The sequence below is a fragment of the Malurus melanocephalus genome, unplaced genomic scaffold, assembly GCF_030028575.1.
Source record: "Malurus melanocephalus ecotype Western Australia unplaced genomic scaffold, MMel_1.1 scaffold_82, whole genome shotgun sequence".
Taxonomy (NCBI): domain Eukaryota; kingdom Metazoa; phylum Chordata; class Aves; order Passeriformes; family Maluridae; genus Malurus; species Malurus melanocephalus.
Genome location: NW_026623314.1, coordinates 1,244,293 through 1,258,691, shown reverse-complemented (window position 1 = coordinate 1,258,691; position 14,399 = coordinate 1,244,293). Strand labels below are relative to the sequence as shown.

At 36.8% G+C, this 14,399-nt stretch overlaps 1 protein-coding gene across 1 annotated transcript in view; it reads right to left on the bottom strand.

Annotated features, from left to right (window-relative positions):
* Nucleotides 1-14,399, bottom strand: part of HAAO (3-hydroxyanthranilate 3,4-dioxygenase) — a 30,785-nt gene that overhangs the window by 10,749 nt on the left and 5,637 nt on the right. Inside the window, exons 3-6 of the mRNA XM_057367663.1 lie at nt 7,441-7,524; nt 5,713-5,819; nt 2,845-2,934; nt 2,100-2,143 (exon numbers count right to left, since the gene is read on the bottom strand). Coding sequence (XP_057223646.1) covers nt 2,100-2,143; nt 2,845-2,934; nt 5,713-5,819; nt 7,441-7,524 — 325 coding nt within the window. The remainder of the gene's footprint in view (nt 1-2,099; nt 2,144-2,844; nt 2,935-5,712; nt 5,820-7,440; nt 7,525-14,399) is intronic.

The window sequence follows — 14,399 nt, the reverse complement described above, 5'->3', positions numbered from 1 at the left end:
TGTCAGTCTCAACACAGTTACAGGAGCTATAAGCTAAAACTTCTCTAACTAGAAATGTGGGATATCTTCCTCATGCGTAAGAGATCACTGAGATGTTGAGCTACTCATTGTTCATGAAACCTGATAATTGGAGAAAGGGAGCTGTTTCCCAGGCTTAAAATCTGCCAGGTAACTTTTTTGACTACATTTGTCTTAGAGCAAGAGTTAAGACAAGAGCATTTAAAATATTTGTTGTTTTGACAYAGCAGCTAAACCAAGAGCAGAATCCATTTTACTCTGAGAATTATGTACTGAGCTATGAACAAAATAACTAAGTTCCCTTGCTTTTTGGGTTGGTTTTTTTTTTTTCCTTGATAAGTTTTTTTCAGCTCCTGTGGAAGTTGCATGCTTTTTGCCTTCTTACAGTTTTTTTTTACTAAATTACAAGGAAAAACCTTMTGTACTGAGTTTATCCAGAACAGTTTTTCAGAATTATTGTTTAAAAAAAAACCTGTCAGGATATGTAATAGCTTCTGATTGATTGGTAGATTTGTATTTTAGCTCTAATCTTCTGCAAAAATATTAACAATATAAATCTTTAATGTTAGTTTGTTTCTGACGAATGAAATGAATTTGTTACTGACTCTTAGCCTGGTGACGGATACTTATTGGAAATCACTCTATTGAACAAGGACAGCATGTGTGATATGGTATTTTTTTTATTACAGCAGCATCTAGAGGCTTCATCTGAAATTATATTTCCTCTGCTACATACTGTATGAACACACAGTGAGGCAGTACCTGCTGTACCTAGCCCTCATATCCTCTGTGCAAAAAAGCCCCGAAACAAAACAAACCTCCAACACCCAAACATAAGTAAAATGCTCAGACTAAAACATGTTTTGATGGTGCATAAAAACAGAAGCAGTGCACCTAGGCCAACATTTCTTGGCTGGTGCAGGATGCCCTCCATCTGCACAGATGAGACAGCAGAGAGATTTAAAAGAACAAACGTAGTTGAGCAATGGATTGACTCATCTGGTTAGCAGTTAGCTAACTGGAGTAGGAACTCTCCAGGAAGGAATCCCAGGCTCTCCTGGAGATTGCACAGGCAGCTTCTGCTGTTCTTATGAACCATGTGTCCATTAAGAACCTGGTAATGTCGTGGAGACTTTCCAGATAGTTCTTGCAGCAGAACTGACCAGGTTGCACCTAACTAAAGCACTTCCAAACAGTTCCTAAAACCTGCTMCTGCAGCTACAGAAACACTTGTATAGTGCAGTCTTCTGCACATWGTTAAGACATGAGGGTGGTAATTCAGGCATAGTTCATGTTAATCMGCAGCAAGGGGATCATGCACATGCTGAGTGCTCAGGTAAAGCTGCAGKCCAGCAGGATTGTAAGATTTCAGCAAAACAAGTTTCCCACTGTTGCTGTTGCCATATCCTTGCAACTGAGGCTTTTGTTGCCGTGCAGAAAGCAACCATTGTGTTTGAGAGCTCTGATTCCTAAAGCCAAAACTAATAACTTCTCTGCTAAAAYTTTCTCTGCTCCATGCCTCTTTTCAACAGACTCAAGTGGAGTTACAATCTGTTCCATTATGGAAGTTGTAATCACTATCCACAAACGGAAGCAAAATAAAAACCTGGGCAAGACAGCATGAAAATAAAATGTTAAATAAACCCGACCCAACAGGAACTAAAAGCATCTGGCTTTCTCTACGTTTCCCAAGAGTTGATCACAGTGTATAGTTATAGGTAAAGGAATACAAGTAGGAGTGAAACAATTCAGCTCACAAAAATCTCATTATGGGCAGTGAGAAGTGAAATTTTGTTAGGGTAAGACTTRAAATGCATGGAAAGATGAGATATTAGCATTTCATACTAGTATATTTACCCGATAAGTGGTTATGATGGCATCACACAGACAACCAAGATGCTGTTGGTAATCATGTATATGGAATTACCTCTTGCTTCGCGTAATTAAAGGAATTACTTCCCAAAGTCACTTAAATTTACACAATCAGAAAGAAAAATAGATACTTATTTTGGTATTTTGATGGTGAGAATCATTGCTATTCAATTAACAATTATTCTGATTCTGAAATTAATTTGCATTACCTGGGTTTGGYTTTCCAGTTTTATATTGCCTTGAATTGAAAAACCTAGAATAATGAACATTTAAACACAAGAGAAAAAGTCATGTTCTGTAGGTTAACAAAGACTAGGCAGTAATACTGGCCAATAAGTTTTGTGCTGAGAATGGATGTGCCAGATTCTCAGCTCCTATCACACGTATGCAAGATTAGGCCTATTTTACTGACAGAGGATTTGTTTGAAAGTCCTACAAGATTAATATCACTAAATACTTCCCTTGTTCACCTTTAGAAACCATTTCACAAATTGATTAGTTAATGACATTCAAGTTTCCTATAAAGTTGCTATCTACAAAATTTGCCACAGTCCTGATTATTCATAACTAATATAAATTAAAAGCATTTAGATTAAATCAAGAGTGAAAGAAGCCCAAAACCAATTTAGTGCTTCACCTAGATAACCTAGCAATAATCAGTGTCAATTTTTCACTCGATTCTTTTCACACTTAGTAGCAGTGTACTTTCAGTGGTTCAAAAAAATGAGTTCCAGATGGATATGCGAAACACTTGATTTCTTTTTTTTTAAATCTGATTTGATGATGAGTTTGAGGCATACAAGACATGACTAAAAACATATAGAGCAGCAATTAACTCTTAACAAGTCTATACAAAATGAAACACAAATAGCAAATTAATGATGTAAGCTACAAACTGACGACAATCTACAATACATTTTTATTTTCTTTTAATTTRCAAAGAAAAAAGCTTACTCTTTAATTATGGGTATAAGTTGAGTGCCGAGATCTTCACAGTGAAACCACTTTTCAAAGAGGACRTTAGTTGTATCTCCAACATAGTATCTGATGAAGTAAACACATTAGTTAATCCTTTTATTAACTAACTGGTCAGGCAGTCTTTTGAAGAAAATAGCTATTTGATGCTGTGTAAGAGCAACTTATTCTCAAACCTGGTGTACTTKATTCTTAGGRATGATTATTTGGGAAAGCTTTCTGTTTCCCTGRTTAGTTGGGGTGCTCAAACTTCTATGGAGTGCCTTGTAGTTCTGTTGATCAGTCACAGATAAGCCACCAAATTCCTTCAGTAACCTTTCCAGATTCCATCCTGAAAAGGATTGCTGCTATAATCTCTTGGACCAACAAATTTCACCTTGGATGTAGTTACTGCAAAAAAAACCTGGACCCAAACACCATTTTCAGTAACTGCTTCCATGCAGCTATGAGATAAAAGCTCATGTTTGAGAGAGTCACCTTGCTTAATGCCCATGCATGGGCTGATAAGAAAACAAGGTGTCTTATGGGCTTTTGTGAAAAATAGATGGTTTTCAGCTACATAGACTTGAGAAATGTTTAGCTCACACTTTGTACTGGGTCCTGAAGAGGAATTTAGTGTTTTACTTGTGTTATTTCTTGTCTTAACAAATGAATAAATTTTGGTGAGGTCAACAGGTCAAGAAGCCTGCTATATGGAATCAGTCTATGGAATGACAAATATAGAATTTTAAAATAATTCAGATTTTTAAAAGACTGCATGGACTGGAAAGGAATGATGCTCCAGTCCTGTCACTCACATTGTCATTGGTTTTAAAAAGGTCCCMTGTGTCTTTTAGGTTAAAGTTACTGCAATGTGTGTCTGAAGTAGAAAACAAGCTTATGTTATTAACCTATGCATATTTGTATGGTCATGTCTGTCTTACGTGTCTATACACACATTGTCTTAGAAATCTTCTAAGAGCTCCCTAACTCGTCAAGTTTTGAAAAAAGAGGGTACATTGAGGAGTTTAACAATATCTATACCTCCAGTATGGAAAAAGCTGTGCTACCAGCACAAATTCTGAACACAGACAATCTACAGAAAAGGGAGGTGCTAAAAATGTCTTGTTTTGTAAAAAAAAAAAAGTATCCAGAAATATGACTAACATCAAACTTAGTTGGTTTTGCACTTGGTTGCAGTAGGACTAAGATTAGCTAGATAATTTTTCTCATAGCACAAGACATGTAATCGTTACTTAGCCTGGAACACTGGGGCAGGCTATGTATTCTTCACTTGTACAGTAATCAGCATGCTGGGGCTCTGATTTATGGCTAAAGCTTGTAGACATGATAAATAATGGAACAGCAAYACAGCCTTAGACCTTGAGTCAGCACACTTCAAAGTGTGTAATGATTGCCTCTTGTACAGTCTTTGCTGCAGGTGGCTGGTATTGAAAAAAGAGTATGAGAACATTGAAGGTTCTGGTTGCAAATTCCGCTCTCTCYCAGGAGCACATGGAGGAAATGTAGGTTCAAAAGGATGACAAGATTATTCACTTCCAAAACATCAAGCGCCTTTATGCATCACATTAGTGTGAAAAGAAGGGCACTAAAAGCSTCCAAGTGATTTATTTTCAGGCACCTGATTAGATATTTTGAATTGAGGATAYGTTAATTTCCAGCTGCAAGCCATAAGGTAGTTTTTAGGTTAGTTTCTCCACATGAACATGCCCATATTGGAGTGCAAATCGCTTAAATCAGCCTGGATCCCTCAAAAGGCATTCAGCATTTCACTCATACTATTCACAGACTTCATATGGTTGTCTTACTTTTAGTAAAGTTTACTATTTAAATTCCTTTATTACATTAGAAATAAACATTTTTTATCAAATCACTGGCCAACTTTATCTAGCTCAAAATATCTTTCAAWTAATGTAAGTCCTTATAATCTGCAGATCTGTAATAAAAGGGAAAAAAGTGCTTAGGCAAACAATGCTTTAAATTAACTGGACTTGTCTTTTGCTTGGAATTTAATCATGTGGGTTTCTTYTCTTGAATGGTCCCTTATTTTTCTTCTGTAGCCTTTTTTGTTTGAATGAAAAAGTCTTAATAGTTCCACTGCAACGATACCCATGAAACAATGAAAACTGCAGGTGAAAGGACAGGAACGGCATTTTACAGATAYCACTACAGTTCTAAATCTTTACAAATTATATGAACAGCTCTWAACTCTGGTCAGTCATCTCTGGTTAATACCAAAATAGATTTTCTAGACTGGCTAAAGTTACTGTCGCTACTTGCCTTCTTAGACCTGTGAATTCTGTGTGGATACAGGACAAAGTTTTGTCCTGTCCCCACTAGAATACAAAATACTCACTTGAAGATGTTGCTCTCATAAGGCAGAGATRTACAATGTAGAGGGTATTGACTTTTGTTTCCAGCTTCCCAAACACTTGGCAAGAAAACTGCTCTTCATATTTTTGCTTTCAGAGCTTATAAAGGAATTAATATTCTGCTTGCCAGAACTGATTGAAAAATATTTTTTGATTTGGGTAGCAAGAGAGCTCTGAGGTCTTTTTTTAAAACTTAAGGCAATAGCAGTAGGTAGTACATAAGTAGATTGCTATAACCACAATATGCATTTGAGAAACTTCAATATGTTCCTTGTTTAACTAAATCAAACGTTAGATATGATCTCAGTTTATGTGTGCATAGATAAATAGATGTGTGGATAAAATTTGTACAAAATTGTTGATAAATTGCTGAATCTGATAAATTATGAGGAAAATAAACCACCATATTGTATTGATATGAGCAATTAGCTTATATTATGAATTCTAACAGATTAGTCACCAATTTATACTTCACCTTAGTCCATCAATTTCTGTTTTTAATCTTTCCCTTTCAACCACAAGACCCACAGTGTTTTCATATCTCTGAGGAGAATGAGGTATCCTGGCAGGTAGCAGGAACATCTGTTCAATGAAACGGGAGAGCATTAGTGCCAGCAAGTCTTTGTTTTTTGCATTGTGCTCCTGCCCCCCAGTCTGCAGGCAAAATCTGCAAAATCCTGCAAAAATCTCCGTTTCTTGCTCTACTTYTCCCCTACTTTTTGTTGATCCCATGTTGATCCTTTGCAGCTGAACCCGCTTTGATACTCACAGCCCTGCAAACACTGTTTCTTGCTTTCTCTGTGAGTGATAAAGCAGTGACTGCAATCAGCACTGCCTTTATGGAAGTCCTCTCCTGGTTTGATCATCATTGTTAGACACAATTGAAATGAAAATCTAAGCARTTACTCATCTAATATTTATAAATTKAGTGCAATTTCTGAATAATTGAAATGGAAATAAAAAAGCAAGTTTTTTGTCTGCTCAAGAAAATGTCTAAACCAATCAGCCACGGGTATCCTTCCAACACAGTGAGTACCTTTGATTGTGTGATGAAGAGTGCTATTCTCTCCAGAAATAATGAACAAATATGAAGGGTTATTTGCTCACCCAAGTGGCAAAATAAGTAGGCAACATGTGGYTAAGAGAATTCTGTTACTGAAGCTTGAAAATACACCCTTTCCTAGCAGCTCTCTGTACAGGAAGTTGGTAAGCCTGTATTCTTCATCACTACAGGTGTCTTTGCCCAGGCTGGGCAGTCATTACAGTTTCTCTGTCTACAAAACCAAGCTAATGACAGTGCCTCACCAGTTCTAGTGTCAGTCTTTCCACCAAGGGTATTGTGGGCTCCTTTTCATTTGTGCTTCTCTTACATGCCAAGATCTCAGCTGGCTTGCTCCTTCAGTACAAAGTGTGTTACAAGAACCTTGTGGTTGGAAAATGTATTTCTGTTTCCTCATTGAAAAAGCTGTAATACTTTTGATGACATCACGCTATTGGGTTTAACACATCTTCCATTTAGAAGGCTGTCTCCACTAGACCTAACAATCCTTTCAAAGACTTGAGTGCTGTTCAAGCTTGTGTCAATAACTATGAGTACCTCTAACTCATAGTAACACCCAGTATCTATCTGWGCTCTCAATAAAAGCACTTCAATCCATGCTTTAGCAAGTCTACTACTGTAAGCAAAAACTGGATATATTTTATTCATAAATGGCTCTTTTAAAGCTGTCCTACTGTGATGGTTGTAAAGGCCAGCTGTGAGGACTAAAGAAGGCTGAAAATACAGGAACTGTTTAAATTTCTAAGTTTAGTCAGTTTGTTTATTGGGGTGTGGGGGTGGGTGAGTGGTATGTACCTGGCAATGTGTAAATAAAAGACTGATCCAATTGAATTCATATGGCAGATCCCATGCAATGCACGAGAATAAGAATTTCTTTCAGTATATTCTTGACTATCTGAATAGGTACCCCAGGTGCTCAGAGGGATTTTTATCTGTTATGGAACAGTCAAWGAGTGAACACAGTGTATTGTAGTTTCCTATTATTTGCATGAAAATTTCTATATTCCATTCAAGCTTTTTAAAAAAAAATATAAATCCTGATGCCATCTCTTGCACAGAAGGGATAAACTGATTTCTAAATAATATATAAATTCATGTAACATACATATGTACAATTCTAACAGAAAAACAATCCTGTTTTACCTCCCCTTCCTGGATGACAACATCTTTTTGTTTCCCATTTTCAATTATCTTCAAACACATATCTCCTTGAACCTGGTAAAAAAGCTGAAGAAACAAGAAAATATCATTAAGGCAGCTACTCTAAAACATTCTGTATTTTATATTCTCTATATAAAGAGTACATGTATAAACACATTCAATTTGCAATTTTAAGTGTTTGCAGATTTTTTCCTAATGATAAATAACAGGCTTCTAACATCCATTGTTTTAAAAAAAATGTTACACAATATATATTATTTCCATTATCTTACTAACAATTAACTATTTATCCACACATCTTAAACTGCATATAGAGCTGTCCTGTGGCCCAAGTGGAATTCCACTGTGCTGGTTTTACCCTTGGATTTACTTTTTGGAGGGCTCAGTGTTTTGGTTCAAGCATCTGTCTCTTCTCTCTGTGTATATAAAATGSATACAAACATACATGTTTGTATGTACATTCAAGGTGTGTATAAGGACAGAACAACTGGACCCAAAATTCTGTCTTTGGTGACCTTTCCACAGGTGCTTTCAGACCAAAGTCAGATCTGCTTTGTGGGGGCTCTGAGGTGCTCAGGTCTAGCCTCATGTTTCATGACAGAACTGTGCTATAATCTGTAAGCAGGTATCTTTGACCTCAAATAATGGGCACATTCCCCCTTGTTTTTATATAGTGCAGAGCAATAATACTTCCAAAAGTCACTTCTGCTTTCCATGTTCTGTTCACCACATCTAAAAACTAGATTGCTAGAATAGCTGAAGTAGTCTGAAAAATTATTCAAAATTATAACTGTAATGAAAAAATCCCTTTTTTGTAAGGGATTCACTACAATTTCAGCAAAATGAAATATAAATAGGGGAAAGAAGAAATCATAGAAGTCGGCAACTCTCCTGAAATGAACCTTTTCCAACATTAGAAAAGCTTAATTAATTTTTCACTTAGCATTATTTCCAAAAGAGAAAAGTGCATAGGTAAACAATGGTTTAAATGAACTGGACTTGTCTTTAGCTTGGAATTTAATCATGTAGGGTATTTTTATTRAATGGTCTTTTCTTGAATATTAATAAATGCCCCCGGAATTGAACAAACACCTCTGAGAACATGGGAAAGAACAAATATGCTGTCAAGGGAAAAAAAACAGTAGGGAGATTGAAGATATGCTGGAAAAAAAGCTCATGATGAGGGGGCTTTTACATGAGTGAAAAGTTCACCCTGTTCCAGGGACATCGCTACAAGTAAATTATAACTCATGTCTAGATGGCCACAGTGCCAGGTTACTTATCCTCATTGCAATCTGTTTCTCTGGGTTCTTTTCCTGTCATTTTCTTCAGTGATTCTGAATGGCAGCACAGAATGTTGCAGAAGCCCTCCTTACATTGCACAGGGCTAACTGAGCAACCATTCTGGAAATGAAAGCCTTGAGAGGGAATATGACTTATTCAGTTCAGAGGTCAAGCATATGAGTCGCAAGGAAAGCTTATGAATGTTAAATTATGAATTAAAAGTTTTTTGCAGTGGGAAAGGAGAAATTATGTGGGCTGCACATTGTCAATGAAAGCTTTTTTCTGACTGAATTTAAATAGTACCTTTCACTGTAAATTATGGTCTATTCTTCAAAACYTTTTTTTTCTTAATTGCCTGAGTGCTTCAGTCATCCATAAATCGTCTGATGTAACTGTGATTAATACAAGTGACAATTACTGAATCTAYTGCTTTGCTTATAATATAACCTAAGCATTTTATCAAGGAAACTGTCAGCAATTTAATATCTCAGTGACTTACAGTCCACCCCATTTCACAGGTCAGTTTGGTAACATGGTACTATCTTTTTGTTGGAAACTTACTTTTTTCTAAATACAGATTAACTTTTGCATTTTGGGCAAATCTAATATTTTCCTAAGTCTGTCCTGGAAAAAAAAAAATCAAGGCATGAGTGAAAAAATACTGATGTATATGTATGTATATACACAAACATATATGCCTACAYAGATAGCATAGTAAGTCAATAGAGTTCATGCTACCTGAAAACATGAGCTTTCCCAACTGTACTGTTTTTACTACAATAATCTGGTATCCATTCTACGCAGCAGTACTAAAAAGTGAAGAAATGTGCAATATTTCTGCTCTATTAGATTCTTATTAATGAYGAGGTCTCTTGTTACATAAAATGTATATATCTCTCCCTGTAGAAAAGCCTAGATTTGTATATTGCTACTGCATAAGGGCTCACAATTGGATGTGAAATTGTCTTTCTTGGTGAAAAATGTGTTTCAAGGAAGACACAAAGKTTATTTACCAGTCTTTTTYATCCTTTGTTACTAAATGTGCTTATTTGTTTATTATTAGATCATCTTCCTTTCTTCATTTTCCAGACTTTTGCTTTTTGTTTAGTTTTCCACTTACTATGTGGCATCTTCTCATTATGATAACACTAAAACCACCTCCTTTATTAATTGTCACTTTGCCTCTATAAGTTATGAGCCACCTAGAAGTACTTCTTTACCCCAAGTGTAACACTATTTCATAAYATGCTCAATACGATCATTAAAATTGCAGACATACCTATGAAAATTAATTGAAAACACCTTAAGACTGGATTAAATTAATTTAATTTTCTTTGAATTTTCTTTACTGTAGGAGAAATATATCCTCCTTCCTTAGTCTGCTTTACCCTTTTTGGTAATGTTTCAAACCTGATAGTATTGTGCCTGCAGGGGAAGGCAGCAAGACCAGTGCTGAATCACTCTCAAGTCTGTACAGAGATTTTTCATTCAATTATGAATACTCATAGAATAAATTATGCTGGCATTTCTGGAGACAGGAGGAGATGCACAGAGGTAGGAATTTACTGTTTCCATCAGTGGAAGCATCGCTGCTTGTCTTGATAGGAATTCATTTCAGTAGGATAGTAGAACATATGGAGACTACCTTAAAAAGAGCACTAACAACTTGACCATATTAACATAGTRAGAACTGCTCCTTCATCCAGGTATGTGTATCCTAGCACAGTAAACAAATAAGCATGGAGTAGGGGAAGAACACAGTATTTATAATTGGTTGGTATTGACTAACTAAAAACCCCACAAGTTTATTCCATTTTATGTACAGCAGTGGATACAATTTAATTTAGATACACCTTTGATATCAAATTCTAGACACAGGAATCCAGAGCTCCATGAGGGTTTTTGTAGCTGACAGCTTATTTACAGACTTCTAAGGAGACCTGCAATTAGCAGGATACTTTGGGTTCTGACTGCTTCTAAAAGTGGAATTTGGGATTGSTCAGCCACTTCTGGGATTAGAATCTGGCTTGGCATATCCTGGCTTGTATTGCTTGTCATATGGCTAAGTACTAAATTAATTTGCAGAGCAAGTCAAATTCTGATGTGGGAGTAGAGCCTGGGTGTTCTCCAGATTTCAGTGGTGACTGATCTATTCAAGCACAGAAAAACAATTTTCTCCCTTTCTTATCACAAGGGTGTTTCAGCCATCAGCAGTATGGAAGACAAATAGATGAGGAAGGTAGAGAAAACTATTCTGGGGGGTTTTGGTGGTGTTTGTTTTTWAATTTCCCTCTGCTCATTTACGTGTCATCTGTGAAACCTGAATAACTAGCCAAAACTCATTCCAAAATTCATATGTTTTTCAATGGAAAGGTTTTATAAAGAGCAATAGTAAGAAACTTATTTCTGAAGACACAAGCTGCTTCTGATGCAAAAGGATCATTATTTTTATTACATTTTAATTGGAGCTTTGTTTCTTACTAAAATATTCCAAGAGTCTTCACCAAATAAAAGTGGTGGTTCTTAAATGTAAAGAAGTAAAAAGTGTTTCCCTTGCTTCATTGTGACTCATGTTCTCAGATATATTTGGGATATAAGAACGCAAAATAACTTACGGGAATGCTCACCTAGCCCCACTTTCCCCTTGTTTTCAGACACCCACTACTGTTACAAAATGCAGTGGGTGAACTGATCTGATAGGGAAGTTTCTCAAAAGCATGATGACTAGATAGCAGCATACACTAGAAGGGATCAGGCTTCATTTAAACAGATAAATTGCCAGAAACTGGAGCCAAGTCTTGTGGTGTCTGTGTGAGGGAGGGAGAAAAAGAGAAATCAAAACTCAGGTTAGAAAACTCATCTGAGTTGTGGCCGATGTGACCTCAAACCTATATCATGTTCCAGAGCATGATGTTATATCTCAGTCAGATCATGTAAWTGTGCTAGAAGAAGCTGAAGAGATTCACCAAGAGGATCAGAGGAGGGGGAACCTCTGCTCGGAGACATCTCTTTAGGACTGCAGTGTAAGTGCTTTGGTCTGTGAGGCTGTGCCAATAATTAGGTGGCTCTGGCCATAGGAAACAACCTAGATGCCAARGGCAGAAACTTAGGGTAAAATACAGCACAAAGAGAAGGGGGACTTCTAAACATGAGTGGGGTCTGTGCCAATGCAAAGGTTGATTTGAATTTCTCTGGATGAAACTGCACTGATTCATATTGACTGATCATCAGAATGTAAATTGTTAAGAAATCAAAGCAGCTAAATCCAAGTCAGTTGRGATTCATTGTGTATAAGTAGTGGACTGAGGTGGGTAAAGAGACAGCAGCCCAACTACTTTTATGATCCTCGATTTAGCTGTTAGCATATCTCACTTTCCCCCAAAGCAGCCCACACAATGCAGTAAATAAATGCTGAAATTCTTTTACTAGAGCTAGGTTTTGTTATGATCGTGGGGTTTCTCTGTCATTAACTTTCTCCAAAATATATGATTCCCTTGATTTTCCACTTACTTCTGTGGAAGAAGGGTATTTTTTTTTCCTACCCTCAGGTTTTACAGGTAAGTAAAAATGCAGTAAATTCACCATGAAGCCAAAGCCTGTAGGCYATGTTAACACTGAAACTCTTGTCACAAATGCTATGCTATGATGAAAAATTCAAGACAAAGTTACATCGAGGACTGTTCCCTGGTACCTGCCACTCTGTAGCTGTGAGGGGTTGAGCACAAGAGGACATAGCTTCAAGCTGTGCCAGGGGAAGCTTGGATTGGACAGCAGGAAGAATTTCTTCATGGAAAGGGTTGTCAGGCATTGAAATGGCTGCCTAGGGAGGTGGTGGAGTCACCATTCATGGAGGTGTTCAGAAATAACTGGAGATGGTACTCAGTGCCATAGTCTGTATGACAGGGTGGTGTTCAGTCTAAGTTTGGACTCAATGATCTTGGAAATGTTTTCCAACAGTAGTGGTTCTGAGATTCTGTGATCATGTCGGGCTGACACAGAAACTTTCAGTGTCCTCATAAAGTTGACTACACAAGAATTGTAATTACTAGTCCATGTAACCCAAAACTCTCTGGACAAATGAGGCACATCAGAATAGCAATTCATTTGAAACCCTCAACAGAACTCACTGTGTTCTTCCAGAACACCTTCTAGAAAGTTCTAGATAATAGATATATAGGTGTATTCTCTTTTTTGCCATGTTCCAACAGAAGATGCATTTCCCAAAGCAATTCAGTTTGATTTTGAGTGCGTCTGATTCAGAGGAAGAGAATGTCCAAGTAGATGTYTGCTGACTCTCTCTCTGTTCTGATGGAGAAGGGAGCAAAAGGGAACTTTACAAATAAGAAGAACGAATAATGAATATGAGCTTGTGGTAAAGTCCAGCCAAGCACTATGAATGCTTTCTTTCTTGTAAGGTGCAGCCTAATTTTGTTCTTTATAAAACCTGTCCAGTGGAAAACAGTATCTCAGGTATGAGATGCTTTCTGTGCATAAAGATGGCAAATAGTGCACAGAAATTCAAGAACACAGTGAAGCAGAACAGAGAAAACTAAGATAACAGTTACTTTACAAAATGCCTGCTTGTTGAGAGGAGAAAAGAAGTGCTAGACTAGCTGTCATTTTAGCCTAAATGGAAACAACTCTAAAAGGCTTTGAAGAGCATCCAAATCAAGCCACTATTTTTTTTTCACCTAATTAGCCAGTCAGAACTAATCTTCCTGMTACACCTGCACATTAATGGCACCAGCAGAGAGCAGCTCAGGAGCAGGAGGATCCTCCTCAGCCCTTATCTCTGCATGCCAACCCTTTGCTGCTGTGAACTGCAGGCTTTCAAGCGCAACTCATGCCCCAGGACACCATAAACTGTGTGATGACAGGCACAAGATAGTGAGTGGACAGATATAAGCAATCCTAAATTTAACTTTCTCTCCAAACCAACCTGTCTTTGCTATCAGAATACTTATAGTAGAACAGCATCAGCTAAATTTGCCTGAAGGATTTGTGGGTTTTTGCATTCGTGATTTGGCCTGCTGACAGTACATCTATATAGTCTGTCTTCAAATTATCATCCAGAACTTTAAATTACCCTTTTTCTGACAAAATAATGAGCTGAAAATGGCTTTGAATGGTGTTTTTTAAAACCTAAATCTAATTTAGGAATATGCCCTTTTGCTAGGATACTACCTCACAATTCTTTTCTAATGAGACACATGGTTCTAAGTTAGATCACAGGAAGGTGCAAATATGTCTGATAAAAACCTATGGTAAAATGCAATGAATAACTACAATGTACCCCCACAAAACTGAACAAAATTGACCCATATGTTAAACTGCTACATAGCTGATAATGCTTCTCATGTGTGTATTGCCAATTTTCTTCTGTGATAGGCATGTTATGTTTCCATTTTTGGTTGCTGAGTAACTGTGGGGAAGTTTACTATGTAAATGAACATGTATTGATATCTAAAAAATCTTGTTTCCAGTTGAATTAGCAATAATATCAGTAAATTAAAAATTATGCCTTTATGGATACAGCTAAATTTTTATACTGTTGAGAAGTCATATAAAGAGTTTATTAAAGGGTAAGCCAAGTTATTTGAAAATGCAGGAGCATCTTGCAACATTAAAAAATAAAAAGGTAAATTTAATGAGCATAA